This window comes from Adiantum capillus-veneris, chromosome 29, assembly GCF_014529385.1.
Source record: "Adiantum capillus-veneris isolate H3 chromosome 29, ASM1452938v2, whole genome shotgun sequence".
Taxonomy (NCBI): Eukaryota; Viridiplantae; Streptophyta; class Polypodiopsida; order Polypodiales; family Pteridaceae; genus Adiantum; species Adiantum capillus-veneris.
The window spans coordinates 28,563,360-28,580,803 of NC_140959.1; the positions used below are offsets into that span (position 1 = coordinate 28,563,360).

At 37.9% G+C, this 17,444-nt stretch overlaps 1 protein-coding gene and 2 pseudogenes across 1 annotated transcript; 2 read left to right on the forward strand and 1 right to left on the reverse strand.

The window, feature by feature from the left end:
* Positions 1-5,205: 5,205 nt before the first annotated feature.
* LOC147418962 (uncharacterized) lies at positions 5,206-9,712 on the reverse strand (annotated as a pseudogene).
* Positions 9,713-10,278: 566 nt separating this feature from the next.
* LOC147418963 (uncharacterized) lies at positions 10,279-11,148 on the forward strand. Its single transcript, XM_086505761.1, has one exon. The coding sequence runs from the start codon at positions 10,279-10,281 to the stop codon at positions 11,146-11,148; it is 870 nt and encodes a 289-aa protein (XP_086361887.1).
* A 180-nt stretch (positions 11,149-11,328) lies between these two features.
* LOC147418964 (uncharacterized) lies at positions 11,329-12,382 on the forward strand (annotated as a pseudogene).
* The last annotated feature ends 5,062 nt before the right edge of the window (positions 12,383-17,444 follow it).

Genomic DNA, 17,444 nt, shown 5'->3' on the forward strand with positions numbered 1-17,444 from the left:
GAGCCTACACCAAACACTCTTGGATATCGAATGCAAATCCAACCAAGAGCCATGCTTCAATGCTTAAGCTTTCCATGTTCTTCATCTTCATTACTATGCTATTATGCTATGCTAAGCAAGAAGAGTGATGATAAGTGATGAACTATTTCTTTCTTCTATGAATGATTCTTCTTCTCCCTACCCTCATTCCCCGCTAGCTCTCTCCACCTTTGAAGGTGTTTGAGGCCTTGGGACTGAAGCTTGGGATATTTATTGATTTTTGCAAAGTTTATGTTATGCTCGTGGCATGAAGCTTTCCATCTTCATAGCATCACCAAGGTCACAAGGAACACAAAGATTATTGTACCAAGTCTCTCTTGATGGGAGAATCTATAATACAAACACCTTTTAGAGGGGGGACCGCCGGCTCCAAGTAAATCCGGTCCTCAACTATCGTCATGCTCTCTAATACTCTCTCTCTTGCATAAGTATTGTTCATGCCAATTTAATTAAGTACTATGTTTATGTTGCTACCATCAATTAAGTTCACCCTCTATGTTCTCAAAGTGATCTCACAAAAATGCTCACTTTAATTCTCTCAATTCCGCTATTCTCAAAGTTGGGTGCTACCATTTAACGAGCCTTGAAAAGCGAGCGGGGGATACAAAGAGAGCGAGACAAATGAGTTGGAGATATCTTGTAGCTGAAATCCTAGTAATAATTGATTACGCTTAACTTTATTTTTATCATTCCTCAACATTAGGTAGGGAATTTACTGAGCATTTTTAATTCTAGAATAAATTTATCTCCATTTTCTCCTTAAGTTAGTACTTACCATATGTTTAGTACTTACCATGCTTGCCATATGTTTAAGGCATAAATATCCATGATTTTTTTGTCATTAAACCATAAACAAAAATATTTCAGACGTGAGGAGGATTATAATTACAATCTTCTACAGAGACACACAAATAATCCGCTCATACTTCTCATATGTAGATCATGACTAGAGAGTGTGTGTGTAACAAACAAACTAAACAACAAAGAGAAACTGATGAAAAACCAAAGAGATTAGAATAGAAAGCATGATTCTAATGTAAAAAAAAACACAAAGATTTAAGACCAAAGAGACCATACTATGGAAAAGACACCAAAGTAGACGTATTGCTTGAGAAGGACATATTAACAACCACACTCTACATATTAACAACCACACTTTACATAAATTGCTTTATCCACAAACACATGGTTACCATTCATAAGAGACAACAATTGGTTTTTCAAAATCGATAAACACCTGACATATCCCTTAAAATCAAAGCATAATTAGCGAGCACTACAATAAGATGCTATCAAAGTAAACATCCAGATAAATGTTTTCAAGTTGTACAATTATTTATCCTCCTCACACTCATCATCAACAAAATCACACTTTCTTCTTTCCCTCCTTGGAGTAGCAACAAAATCATCATCAAATGAGTCATTTTCCGCCATTCTTTGTGCCTCTAGCTTTGCATAAAAAGGAAGCGTACTGGGAAAGTGTTCCCACCAATAACAATCAATGTTATATCCACAATGATACCTATCTTGAAGCTTAACAAAGGCACAAAGAAAAAAGTAATTTTTCATGATATACACATTGATAAACAAACATACATAGAGAAAGAGCATTGACTGAAAATCAATCTTATTTATACTATAGCTACTAACTACATTATAAAAGGACTAGCTAACTTCAAAAGAAGGCCACAAAGAACATCATCATGTCTATGGCACACAATCCACCATCTCAAGACTAAAAACTAAATAAAGAAAGTACCAAGAGGTTACTTATAAGTCAAATATCCATGCAAGTAAGCATCCAAAGTAAGCAGCATAGGTCTAAGAGACACCCAATGCAAAACTTACTAGTCATCCATCAAAAAAGAATTTCCAAGCGGTTTGACCACAAACTCCTCCACTCCTCTTGTATGTTCTTTTTCCTTTGATGAAATTGGCCTCTTCTCACTTGATAGCTTAATAGGTTCCACCAAATCCTTGATGATTGATGTAAGGTCTCTACTTTCGAATTTCACACACGTTCTATTACGCATTTGAAAATTTTTTAACCATCACTCATTATTTAAGATATTCAAGTTCAAATTATGAATCGTAAGTTGAGAAAACCTAGAATTTAAAATTTACGCTACAAAATTCTGACATGTTTAGCTATATGAATCACTAACTAACTTATTGCAAGACTTATTTACTGATTGTAGAATTTTCTTTTACTGTTGTAAAGTTAATATAAGACTGTAAAGTTTAACTTAAAAATGTAAAGTAAATTATCATTAAAGAAATAGATAAAATAATTATAAAGACAAAAGAATACACAGGGATGACAAATGAAGGCACATGGACTCACTTGGACTCACATAGGAGGGGACAATGTGGGACACACTGTCACATGAAAAGGAGAGGCTAGTCTTGACTAACCTTAATGAGGGGGGGCTGTGTGGCCTTATCTTTTGATGATAATGACAAAGTGGTCAAACTGATGGGTACCACAAGGGTACCAAAAACGCGGGTATGATTTTGGGAAAAAAATAATAATTATTTTTTAAAAAAAATAAAAAAATAATTATTTTTTGGAAAAAAAAGTTGGACGTTTTCTTTTCTGCTATAAATAGAGCATCCATTCTCACACTTTAGACATAGAGATTGCCTCTATAGCGCTCACGAAGTGCTGCCACTTCTCTTAGAGAGAAAGCGTCCACAAACCACTAAGAGAGCAAAAACTCTAGTGGACTAATAAGGTGCGTATTAATTGAACATTCAATTAACTTTAGGAATGATGTATGTGTGCTATCTCCTACTCTAATCTCTCTAATAGATTAGTAAGATTCAATTAGCTATGTGTGTGTGTGTGATATCTCTTACTCTAATCTCTCTAATAGATTAGTAAGATTCAATTAGTTTTAAGAAGGATATGTGTGTGTGCGTTCTATCTCTTACTCTAATCTCTCTAATAGATTAGTAAGATTCAATTAGCTATGTGTGTGTGCATGCTATCTCTTACTCTAATTTCTTTAATAGATTAGTAAGATTTAATTAGCTATGTGTGTGTGTGCGCTATCTCTTACTCTAATCTCTCTAATAGATTAGTAAGATTCAATAAGTTTTAAAAAGGATATGTGTGTGTGTGTGTGTGCTATCTCTTACTCTAATCTCTCTAATAGATTAGTAAGATTCAATTAGCTTAAAGAAGGATATGTGTGTGTGCGCTATCTCTTACTCTAATTTCTCTAATAGATTAGTAAGATTCAATTAGCTTTAAGAAGGATATGTGTGTGTGTGTGTGCTATCTTTTACTCTAATCTCTCTAATAGATTAGTAAGATTCAATTTAAGAAAGATATGTGTGTGTGCGTGCTATCTCTTACTGTAATCTCTTTAATAGATTAGTAGGATTCAATTAACTTTAGGAATTATGTGTGTGTATGTTTTCTCTTACTCTAATCTCTCTAATAGATTAGTAAGATTCAATTAGCTTTAGAAAAGGATGTGTGTATGTTCTCTTTTACTCTAATCTTCTAATGGATTAGTAAGATTCAATTAACTTTAGAAAAGATGTGTGTGTATGTTTTCTCTTACTCTAATCTCTCTAAGTATACCTACTCTCTCTAGTTAGTACATCTTTACTATTAACTTATGCATAGTTAATTGAAAGTTAATACATAAGAGAACTCATTATATTCTTATTATACATGATGAAATTCTCATTCACCAATTTTATTGTCAATTAGATTAAGTAGAATTTTGAATAATACTAAAAATTGATTTAGTTGAAGTATAGAAATTGAAGTTAGAATTGGATTAGAAATGTGAAGCATAAAAGTAATGCATTCCTAAACTTAACTCATAGTTTACACACTTAATTTTTGATTAATTAAGATTAACAAATATTTGATGTATAGAAATTAGATATAGAACAACAACACTAAGTGTGAATCCGAGTTGGCGAGGGTTCAAATTACAGACTCTCTTTGGAAACAAGGAGATTACTAGGGAAATTGACACATTAGCCCAGCTGGATACTGCAGTTTTGTTTTGCCGTGGCGTGAAGATGACGCCCAGACTAGCACCGTTGCTGTTGTGGCGGGAGTACGTCCAGATTAGCACAACGAGTACTTGTCGAGCGGTATGGGACGCTCATGAGGACAATGGTTTTTATAAATAATGTATATACCGATCGGACATAATAGCACCAGTAGAGATTCTTGAGTGAACCTAATCCAAGGGTTGTTGGTTTAAAATTGGACGACTTCTTGTTTGACTATTGTTTGTAATACTGTTTGAAGGGCTGTTTTAACGAACCAATATCATAAATAAAGTAAAGGAACATGTATGTTTAAACAACGTGGTAGTAATTAGATAACAAAAGAAGGGTGAGTGTGGTGTGGAAAGTGGGAGAATGATACCCCGACGGTATCATTCTATGGACAGGTGGACCCGATGAGTCGAGTAACTTTCCAACGCTAGACTTTTTTTTTTATTAGTCATAAATCTTAAAAGAGACAAACCTTGGTGGCTGTGCTTCTGAAACATGGGAAAAAAGCGCACAGGTTGGTCACTCTAAGATTTATACTTTCAGGTATAATTGATTATAGATAGTTTTTAGATAGGGTTATGGTGGTCACGCTCCGCCATAGCGAGATAGGACCAATCCTTCACTAATGGTTCATGCCCGTGGCTACGTAGTAGCTAAGGCAATGTCCGTTGGTTTTTCCTTCTCAGGATTGGAGACCTATCAAAGGTACTCCGCTCCTCTTGACAAGAGGCAGGGACCTCACAATTGATGCATCATTGTCAGAAGCAAAGCATGTATATCCCAATATCATGGCTGCATGTGATAGTGGTGCCGTACCACAACCCATGTCAATCACTAAACCCCCTAGAGAACAACAAGTGCGTAGGACACAAGCCATGAAGCTCATACTCTTTTGAACTGCTCCACGAATCAATCTAGAGGATTGTGGATGTTGTGTCTTCTTGCTTTCAGGCATGTAATGAGCCCAAAAATCATCATCACTTTGCAATGAATTACCTTTGAAAAGAGCTTTACTATCCTCAAAATACAAAGTTGGATAGTAACCCATTCGATGAGCAAATATGAATATGCTGCATCGTACCTATGATGCACATCACAATAGAAAAGTATTAGTACTAAATCATCAAACCATTACTTTTAGAGCTTGGTATTATCAATTGTTATGCAATTACTCACACTGCGAGTGTTTTCTCCTTGTTTGCAACCTTCATATGGTATTTTGCTTCCCATCACCACTCTTCTTGCCACGACTAGACCTTGACAATATGCATACTTTTCAATCCAAGTGAGGCAAGGACCTACAAGTTTCAACCACAAAAATTTCAAAAAAGAAAAGAACAAAATAAAATCTTTTAAGAAAAATTCAATGTAAGTAGGATTATCATCCAATGGGCTAATCATGACCAACCAACCATCATTAGCAAGACTAGCAGCCCCTATGGAGATATCATAGCATACATGAGCCTCTATCAACATATCCCACAAAGGAACCTCCTCACCAACAACTATTCCCACCATACTTGTGGGAAAGTCTATCAAAACAAGTCCTGTTGCCCATTTCACTTTTTCCCCTCCATGATGATAATGATGGTCTTTATAAGCATGCAAGCTAAAAAACTCATGCATCTTCCCATATGCCTCATTCTTTCTTCCTTTCTCAAAATCTCTACCCATTTCAATATAATCACCAACACAACATCCAAAAATAGATTCAAAACATGTGTCTCTATAAGATTCTATCTTTGATGGTCCATTGTGAATATATGTCACAAATTCCTTTGCAAGAGTTGAGTCTTCTTCAAGTTACACACACACACACACACACAAATACTCTTTAGGAAATCAAAAGAGCACACAAAGATATCATGATTTTTATATAAAAAAACTCACCTAATACATTATCACTTTCTACAAGAATTTCTGCAATCTCTTGAGTATGAATGTCTTTCTCACCATAACCTAATATAGAGAAAACCCGTAAAACGACACACATTCAAAGAGAACCCAAAAGATTGTAACACTTGTATCAAATGGTTGAGAAAAGACTAATCTCTTGATTTGCTGGTGATGTCTTTCTTTGATGCCTCTTTGTCCAAAGTAGCCGTAGAAGCTGTGGATCTCTTACTAGCATGCAATTCATACATATCAATCTCCTCCTCCAAACGATTCCCCGAAGGAAAGTCTATCCACCATGGACAGTTTTCTATCTCCCATTTACTCAATCCTTGCATGGTAGAAGGAAACATGCATAGAGGAGAGTCACCCACTTTACACCATGCCTTGCAAACACTTGGGTTTTCACTAAGCAACTTCTTGACAACAAGGTGTTTAAAAAACCTAAAATAGACACATATATTAAAAAAAAACATTCACATCAATGGACATAAAAAACAATCAAATCAAAGAGCATTCAATTTACCTAAAAACGACACGTTGTGCCGCTTTTTCAAGTTCCATGGACTTATTCTCCTTTGTCTCATTACCACTTTTTACTAATTTGAGATCCCCTCTTGCATCTCTACTTCTCAACATTTGAAACATATACTTACGGGCTTCCAACTTCACTCCATCAAAGTACTTTCTTAAAGTAGGGTCTAGTGGCATTGTTTGTGGCTCCTCCATGCTTTCAAGTGAAGATTCAAGTAAGGACATGGCCACGCTTTTAACCCTATCCAAAAAGATTTCTCTCACCAACCAACTGTAACAAATTAACATGCAAAAACATGAATTTAGTATTTGGACATACCAATGTCTTCCAATACTTCTAAATGATAAATTGACTTACCCTTTAAAATCAGCTTCTCTTGTAGGTATCAAGTATCTTGGAGCTTCTAATAGTTTCAAAATTCTAACTCTTTTTTCAGATTGTAAATCAGAAGTTGCAAGCATTCTAAGTTTCTCCAGTGTCACATATGAATCTTTACCCTCAAATTGCAAATCAAACAATGTCTTTTTCCATTGCTTACCCAGTTTGGGATGTATGCAAAGTAAAACCTGACAGAAGTTTAATTATATATACCTAAATTCTCGAAATGAAAAATAAACTCAATTACTTGTTTTGTGAAAATAAACACACCTTGCCAATTCTATCCGAAATTTGTTTCTGAATCTTTGACTTCTCCTTTCGTAACGTATCCTCCCTTTGTTCTTCTAGCATAGTTCTTTCAATTGTTTCCGTTGCCGGTGCAACTTCCTTGTTGTATTCAACCTTTACATAGCTTACAAATAAAAGTTATAATTTCATATACCAAATCTATCTATACAAAAAAAAGTTTAATTAAGTACCTAAAACACAAGCCAAGTAATCTCTCGAAAATGGAAACCATGACTCTTTGCTTCTGCAACCTTTGACTAACTTATTCTCCTCCTCTTTTAGAGACTCAATATACTCTTTTGTATCACGCCCACATATGTTGTTGGTGTTAATTAGCACATCTCGAAGCAATGGTTTAATCAGTGCATGCTCATTTAGCCTATTGCATAAAGAAGGATATGATAAGTTATTAATTAAACCTTTGAGAGAACAATGCACAATCAAAATTACAAAAAAAAGTAACTTACACGTTCATGCGTTGCAAAGAAGCAAGAAGGGCTATCTCTGGAACCTTCCTTGGATCTATGAGAGTGCACATAACTCTCACATGTCTTGATTTATCCTCTTTAAAAAGTTCGGTTATAACTTCCATCCAAGCCTTTGTCCTGTGATTCCCCTCCCACACATAAAACATTTTCTTTGACATAAATTTCAGCTCTCTTTTTAAGGATACCTCTTTTCCAAACTCCATATCTGCTTCCAGCCACATAGGATCCCAAGAAGCCTTAATGATATCCGTTACCAAGGTTTCTTCCCCATTGCAAAGACAAGTGGAGACAACAAACGTTCCCTTCTCTGGCATATAGTTCTCTGTAGAAAATGCAATTTTAAGTGAGCTTACATCTTTTCGGAGACCTCTTACTTTGGCATGTGGCAGTAACCTGCATAGAGGTATGGGAGGACACCTATCAGCTGGCAATACCCTGCAACGACCAAGAACATCACCACCTGCAGCCAGCTGGATATTACTTGCTATAAGAGCATTGTTTCCATCTTCATCATCATCCTCTAACAATTCAGAGTTTACATCTTTGTCCTGCACGACATTTGTTGGTTGAGGTAAAGGGTTTGTGTCAACATCAATCTCTTCAGCTTCAACTGATACAAAAGCTAGTTTCTTCTTTAAACTTTTGTTGGGTGCTCAGCGGATGTTGACTTTGTTGTCTTTCTCTTTGCAGATTTTCCCATTGCGAACCTGGAATCAGAAGCTTTGAATTGAAACCACATTGCTTCATATCTTTCTCACTGATGTCATTTTTTGAGAAAAATAAATGAATTCATTGCTTCACCAGAGGCTTCAAACTTGCGTTTGGAAACACAAGATGCAACCCCATGGTGAGCACACAATTTGTTGCGAGAAACTTTTGGCTACTTTGGACACTACAGCTTAGAAAAGGATAAAGTGCAGTAAAGTTGCATGTAAAAAATAGAAAAGATTAACTTAGAGCCATGCTCCCTTGCCTTTGGTCACTGAGAGAACAACCAACAATGCGAAGTAATCTCCTCCCTCTTTCTCAGTTATTGTTGCGGGTCGATAAGCAAAAGGGACTCGGCAGCCATTGTCATAATAAGCAATGCAATGGAGGGCAGTTAGAGGGAACATGTAGCCCAAGTCATGGCCGACTCCCACCCTATTTCATTTTTAATGATCCCATCCTCTCTCTCTCTCTCTCTCTCTCTCTCTCTCTCTCTCTCTCTCTCTCTCTCTCTCTCTCTCTACTCTCTCATTTAGCCTAACCATTAAATAGATTTTACATGCGAACTTGGAACTGCTTGGAACTGCGAAGATCTGATAAAGTGCTGAAAAATCTGCAAGCTGTAAAAATCTGCGAACTGCAAAAATCTACGACCTTTAAAAATCTGCGAACTGCTGGACTGTAAAATTCTGCGAACAAAATCTGCGAACTGCTGGACTGCAGAAATCTGCGAACTGCTTGACTGCGAAAATCAGTGAAATGCGAAAATCTGAAAAACTGTTGAGCTGCGAATAGGCGGAAGTTTGTGAACTGCTTGGCTGAAATTTGTGAACTGCTTCTCCTCACTTGGCATTTCCAAAGCTTCTCCTCACCTGGCTTCTCCAAGTTGCGTTTCCAAACGCAAACGTCAAAGCCTTGGTGAGTGAAATTCCCACAGCTTGGTGAGTGAAACGTTAAATCCTTGTTGAGTGAAACGTCAAATCCTTGAGCGAAAATCTGCCCACAGCTTCTCTCCTCACCTAGCTTCTCCAAGTTGCGTTTCCAAACGCAAACCTCAAAGCTGTGGTGAGGACTCAAAACCTCAAAACCTCAAATTTCAAAGCCTTTAACTCCACACTTGTCTCACCAGCGTTGCCATGAAAGCGTTTCCAAATGCAAGCACAAAACCCTTGGTGAGCAAAATAAAGTCCCCTCTCTCACCGGCGCTCTGAGATTTGCTTTTCCAAATGCAACAATGAAACCCTTGGTGAGCAGATGAAAACAAAACGATTCATTTCTCCTCACCGGCCTTGTTAGAATAGCGTCTCCAAATGCAATAACACAGACCTCTGTGAGCAGTTCTTGGAGAGCCCATGTGAGTAGTTCTTGGAGAGTGCAAAAACAAAGTTCAGTTCTTTATTTAGCTACAACCAAAAATGGTGAGCTTTTGCCAAGAGCGTGACTTCTGCACAATATATTTTAAAAATCAAAATTATTTGAAAATTAAAATTGATATTCACAAAAAAATGCTTTAAAACTTTAATGAGCATAGACCAAAAGGAAATGTTTACAAATTTAAGTGAACATAAATCAAAAGCTACTTTCCTCGTAAATTGTGACAAAAGCTTTTACTTTCCTTGTGGATTGTGTTCTTTTATCAAACAGATGATTGCACGAACAGATCCTAGTCCATCCCTATCAAATAGATGATTGCACGAACTTTTTAAATGCCATCCCATTTATTACTAATGCCAACCATTTTCTCGACATTTTCTCAAGGCTCAAGAAAATGATTTCTATGGATCTGGCTTTGGATATTAAAAGCGAACCTATCTTGTCCTGAGCTCTGCATTTGTCTCTAGATGCTTCAGTCTTACAATGCCTCACTCAGTTCTTATTACATATGAAGAAAGAGTTCTCTCAATTAGATATGACACAGAGATGTGTGATATTAGTCTCAGTGCTCTAAAGGAGTATTTTCAACTTGCAGACCAAGACATTATTCTAACTGAAGCAACTTCTATAGATGATGTAGTTGTATCTCTTTCTATAGTTTCATTAGAGGATGGAAGTCATGGGTATAAGCTTCATGATAACAATGGAGGTGTTTACAAGCTAGAAAAGCGACAAGTACAAAAATTAGTAGAAAAAGAGATTAGCATTCTTTCAAGTCTTCAGAAGCTTCCATTGTTTAGCTCTCTTCATGTTGCTCTTTCTTCAACACAAGTTAGTCAAAATCTTGATGAGCTTTCGCTTGAATATGATGGCTACTGTTTGTTTGAGCTTCCACCTTGCAAAGATGGTTCTAACATGAAAGGCATGGAGCAAAGGCTTGATGGACATGTTTGGACAACATACAAGACCAGCTCTGTTGATGCCTTTAAAGGAATAGTGAGAATAAGTAGGTGTTGTGGACACTTAAAGTGTTATAACATTGACTGTGCTTGTGTAGATATGTTTGGAGTAGTGAATGAGACTCAGTGGAAAGGCAAGCTTCAATCTGCGCCACCTGTTGGACCATTGAACAAAGAAAATGGAGTTCTTCTTTGTAAGCACTATGGTGAATCACCAGAACGTATCAAAACTTGTCAGGCATTCATATACTACTGTATCCCTCGAGATAGAGATGGCACAACAAGATGTGCCATACACATGGGCTTTCATAATCATCCAGTGGCAAAGGGGTTATCAAAAAAGGTGGAGGAGGTTGTTCACAATAAGGTGTTCACATGGGCAACCATTGAGCCCTCTAGCACATGCAAGCAAATTGAAGTCTCAAAGGGACTTGATCATGGAGATGTTGATTCATGAGGATGGTGCTTCTCACAAGACTTCTTCAGAGGGTTACTTGCACAAAGTGCTAGATGAAATTACTCCCATCTCTCAAAAAGCTCGAATCAGAATGTCCATCCAGGCTGCTAGAAACGATTTTCTTCATTTCAAGAAGAGCTCAAGTATATGTGAAGGAAGTGGAGAAGTGCACCTACTGAGATGGAGAAGGAACGATGTAAGCAAGCTATACAAAACTATTGGACTGACAACCACATTATTGAGGGACAACTAAAAAGCTTACAGCTATGGCTTGCATGGTGGGATGCACGAGCATCACATTGGATTGATCAGTTTCTTACACAACACAAGGATTTGGGATTTGTACCATCAACTAACCTATCTGAATCTAAACATGCAAGTATTTGTGCTGCACATGGAGCAACAAAGTATGTCTCATTGTATGAGGCTACCGCTGTTGACCTATGCTTAGCAGTGCAGCAAAGTGCAAAATATAAGTCTTTTATGGATGGAAAATATCATGGTACTGGTCCGGACTTGAAACAACTAGCTGAAAGGCTAATGGAAGGACACACAACTCGAGCTATTGAGAAGAAGGTTATTGATTTGACTGGTTCTACAATGGATGCAGTAGGCCTTGCCTCTTCGGAGTATATGAGACAGCCCATGGAGCAAGTAAGTTTGCGTCGAAAAAGAAAATTGGATCACTCAGCTCTGATTCATGAGATTGACAGTCATAGACCTGAATATAATACCATCACAACCTCTAGAGCTATTCCACAATGTCAAAGCTTCAAAGTACAGTAGGTAAAGGAGTCTGTAGTTGCAGAGATCACTTGGGCCATTAGGAGAGCACCTCCTACGGCTAAAGTGAGTTGTTTTGGGTTAATCAAGGAGACAGGTTAGAAATACAACATTGAATCTATCATTTTTGGTCGCTAACCTTTCCTCTATGGTCTTAAATTTTTCTTGCTGATGTAGGTGAGAGGTGTGGGGTTGAGATCAACATAAATGGGGGAACAACATTGCATGGTGTTCTTGCCCCTTGCTTCAAGGGAAGAAGAAGATACCAAGGTGGCACACATGAGCAGGTCATTTGGTTTTGCAATAGCAATGTACAACATGCTTGGAATGTGCATGGATCTGTTATTTTTCCACCAGGTCCTGCACCTGGGGTGTGGCCCATCTCAAAGGGAACGTTTCTATCTTTAGAAGAGACAAGTTTATTGCGAAAGTCATGCTTTGTTTTGGATGATGGCTCTCAAGAAGGTGCAGTTGTAGAAAGCTTTCGATCTCAACCTCCTGCAAGTGCAGCATGGCCACAAAAGAGGGATGGTAGAATGGTCAAGTGGAGAAGCAAACTCACCAAAGATTTCAAGGATAAGATTGGCTTCGCAACTAAAATGCATGCAACTGTTCTTAGAGAGAGTATAATAGTCCCAAACTAAGTGCACGTTTTCTTCTTGGAATCAGAGGGATCAAAAGCACGTGGGATTTCATATTCCATCACAATAAGTCAATTTCCACGGTGTACATGTGAGGACTTTGTGCGACGCAAAGGCAAGTACTTATATTCCATGCAAGCATATATACTTTGTATTTTTAAGGACTCTTGGATTGGATGGAAATGTTCATGCATTTATGCATCAAGTTGCTCTCTCAAATATAGAGTTATTCCAAGCCTTGCATGGAAGACGTGTGCTAGTGGAGAACTAGATGTTTTAGGCCTTGTATGGAAAACATATGCTAGCGATTTAAGCATGTTTTTCTTTTTATCTATCATCTATATCCTATTTTGGCAACTTACTTTTTTTGTACTAGCTATCCACAACAACCTACTCTCCCCCCCTCCCTTTCCTCTATTCCCTCTTTCTCTATTTCCACTTAACATAGGTGGTGTATGGAGATCATGATGTTTAATGACAAACCAAGTTATTTAGGTGTACTTTTTTGCAGTCAAAAGCTCTTTGCAATGAGTCAAATCAAACCAGATTCTCTCACTTTTAGTCGGCAAACTTTAGGTGTTGAGTCACTAAGAAATTTGAAGAGTATTCTTTTTGGTCGTTTCCTTAATGCGAACTGGAAAAGTTTGCTTTTGTGCATTAGTTATTTTAGAGTGTCATTTTTCATGTTTGAACACTCTCTCTCTCTTTAGTCATGCTCTATGTATGAGAAGTGCGAGTGGATTATATGTGTGTCTTTGTAGAAGATTGTAATTATAATCTTTCTTATTTTGAAAAGCTTTATGTTTATGGTTTCAATGACAAAGAAGTAATGGATTTTTATGCCTTAAACATATGGCAAGCATGTCATGATTGTTGTGCAGGTATATAGGTAGTTTATGGGTTGGCCTTTGGATGACTATGGCCATTTTACTACTGATAAATTTTATGGGACTCTTTGGTTTCTTCTCACTTCAGTAACACGCTCTTGGAGCTAATCAATAAAAAGTGTGTGGTAAGTACTAACTTAAGGAGAGAGTGGGGATAAATATAACCTAGAACTGAAAATAATCAGTAAATTTCCTGCATGGTGTTGAGGAATAAGCAAAAAAAGAAAATGGAGCGTACACAGTTTGTATACAAACATGGAATAAAAATGAAGTTAAGCGTAGTCGAGTATTACTAGGATTTCAGCTACAAGATATCTCCAACTCATTTGCCTCGCTCGCTTTGTATTCCTTGCTCGCTTTTCAAGGCTCGTTAAATGGTAGCACCCCTCAAAGTTCATAGGCCATTTCCATTACATTGGTATCAGAGCATTTGGTTTCTCTTTTCTTGCTTAAGAAGAGAGGTCCTTAAGTAGCCTATTAATGGATGAATTTGTTAATTGTTTAGGGTAAGTGGGACTGGGATCTATTATCGAAATTGTTGAGCCCAAACTATGTGGTGCACACCTTGGGAGCTTTGGCTTGAATAATGGGGTCTTTTTAGACTTGCCTACGGCTTTACCATTATTGAGCCATAAGAAGTCTGAAAGGAGCTATCCATCGGCAATTCTACTATGTTAGACCCACCCCACTACTCTCTATAATTAACCAATTCGAGCTGTGGGTGTAGATCCTTAAGTGCTTATTTTCAAAGGCTAAGAGGATTAGCAACTAAGGTTTTGAATTGCCAAAGGATACACTGAGTATAATTAGCATGGCTAACAATAACCAAGAGAGTAGAATGAACATTGATGACTTTGATTTTGCACATGAAGGTGCTATTGATGCCCCTATGTTTATCAATTATCTTGTTACTAGGTTGCATCAAGCTACGGGCAACCCTACTTTGCAAGCCGAAGTTACCCCAACAACTTCATGCTTATGGGATTTCCCTTCCTCTCCAAGAGGAGAGAGAGTTTAGGAGGCCTCTTGCTGAGACTCCCAAAAGAAGACTCTCTCCCATAAGAGAGGAGGAATCCAAAGAACGAGAAAAAAGTAAATTCGTAAGTTCCTTTGAAGATGTGGCTCAACGAAGACAGCCATCTAGAGTGTCGCCAACTCCTCCCAAGAGGAAACAGTCAACCCATAGTCCTTCTCCTTGTCATTCCAAAAGGGAAGAGAGGAAATAAAGGGAAAAAAGGTAAGAAAGAGGTCACCCTCTTCTTCTTCTTCTTCACCTTCCTCCTCTTCCGACAAAAGAAATAGTTATTATCCTAGAGAGTACAAGAGGAGAGGACATCACAAAACTTACCATTCGTGGTGAAGGTCCCAAAAGCTCAAGAAATTCAAAGAGGGAGGAAAGAGTATCTCTTTTCTCACCTGTGATGGCACCTTTTCCACCAACAAAGTGTTGGCCTTCATCCATCAATTTGATGCAGCCTTTGGATAGGAGGGCTTCACCGGTCCTCTAAGCTACACCATGTAGCTATGCACTTTTAGAAATCTGCTCGTCAATGGTGGGCTAGCCTTCATGGCAACAACGAGACCCAAAAGACCTGGAAAACTCTACAAGTTTCCATCATGAAGCAATTCCTTGGAAGCGATGCAAAGGACAAAGTGCTCACCGAATGGCAAAGCTTGAAGTTGCTCTTCAACGAGTCTATCCACAAATATGTAGACAAGTTTTGGTATTTACATCTCAAAGCTATAGTCTTTCAAAGGATAGACTTTGATGGATCTATACGGCTACCATCTTGAGAGATAATATGACCTGAATATTAAATCTCTTATAGAAAAAAAATCACTTTCTTTTTATTAATGAAAAGCTTATTCTCTCTCACAGCTTGAAAGATTACCTAAAGGTGTCACTTGTACTCCTCACGAGAATTTGAGTGGCCTAAAGAATTTTGTCCATCGTGAGTTTGAATGCGACTGGAGCATTTGTCAGGCCAAAACTTGTAACTTATCAAATAGATCTTCTAGCCGTGACACGGGAAATCTTTTTTTATAGTGATCCTATTTAGTGCTCTATAGTAGACACACATGTGATATGAGCCATCTTTCTTTTGCACTAAAAATATTGGTGAACAAAATGGAGAGGAGATAGGCCTCACCATCCCCTTTTCCACCAATTCATGCACTTGCCTCATGAACTCCTCGTGTTGAGCTTGTGAAACTTGATATGAGGTTTATTAGTAGGCGGTGAGCTTCCTAGTAGAAGCTCTATTGCATGGTCATCATCCCCTTGTTTTGGAGGTAGATCATTAGGGATGTCATCAATGAAAACATCTTGGAATCCATTTAGGAAATTAGACAACTCTAATTCCTCTTGATTCCCTTTATTGCTACTTGTGAAAACATTAGAATCATTTACAGTTTCTCTAACAAAAATATATACGCAAAAATAGAGCTTTTCATTGACTTATCAAAAGCAAGCATATTTACCAGGGATATGGTGTTCCCCGACTCATTAGCATCTATGTACATGCTCTTTTCCCTGTAGGTGAAATAGATTCTCCTTTCAGAGAACTTCATGTTGGCAGCCATGCAGTTGAAACATGGTGCCCCTAGGATAACATCCTCATGTTGGAGAGGAGAGATAAAAAAAGTCTTCTTTGTCGACGTAGCTTTGGACATGAAGCCTCAACTTCCCAATCAATGGAATAACAGAGGCTTGTTGTCCCTTGAAAGTTGCATCGATAGTTATAGTATCTCCCATCTCAAAAGTTTGAATGCCCAACTTAGTGGTCAACTCCATTGATATGAAGTTGTGCGTAGAGCCAAGGTCAAAGAGAATAAGGGCATCATTCTCCCTTACTTTTCCCCAAGCATAGGAGAGGGATGAGCCTTTGCAATGAGTATCCTCTTTTGGAGCTTCAACCATGGAAGCTCTAGGAGTGACATGCGTACATTTCTTTTGGGGCAAGAACGATAACCATGTCCTTGCTCCTCACACTTAAAGCATTTATGGTCTTTACAGAAGGCCTCTTATTCCTCGAGAGAGAGCTTATTTTCACCTTTGTAAGCTCCTTTCTCTTTGGCCTTATTGTTGTTGGTGTTGCCTTGGGAAGAGTTTTTAGCATTGCTCTTCCCTTTAGCTTCATTTTGATCCTTGTTTCCCATGGGCTTAAAATCTCTTCTCGCCCCTTGTTGGAAATGGATCCTTGAAGCAACCATAGTGTGGTGGATGAATTTGGTGATAGTGCTAGGCCGTTGTGAGTTGACATACTCGGCCATTTCTTCAGGTAATCTTGCACAAAATCCTGGTGGATGACTTCTGTGATAGACATACTTGGCCATTTCTTCAAGTAATCTTGTATGTGTGCACACTATAGATGCTTCATAGCAAAATTTTCTAGAATAGCAAGACCATTACATGACTTAACAAAGAAGTATGTTAAGTATTCATGGACTGCTAAGGAGAAAAATGCTTTTGACAAACTCAAAGAGAAGCTTACCTCTCAACCAGTCCTTATGCTTTCGGATCTCTCAAAGCCATTTGAGGTCCAATGTGATGCTTGTGGTGATTGCCTTGGAGCAATTTTTCTTCAAGAAGGGCATGCCATAGCATATGAGAGCCGAAGGCTCAATGCTGATGAACGGGTCTTGAACATATACAAAAAAGAGATTTTAGCAATGCTGGTACAGACTTGATTCTACTGCCATGTGCAGTTGTCTGATTTGAAGCAATGGGAACCTTGAAAAACTGACATTAGTCGTGATTTAGAAGGAAAACCTCATCACCATGAGAAGTTTCAATTACTTCCATCTTCACTTGGTCACCACTTAAAGTTAAGGGATGCAAATTAAAGGCAGTAGTTAATTCAAAATGTTGTCTCACAGAGGCTATAGGCAGGGCATATCTGCTACCTTCAACCATAAGAACAAGCTTTTGGACACCTTGCGGTCCCTAGATAGTGATATGCCTAGCCATTACATAAAACTATTT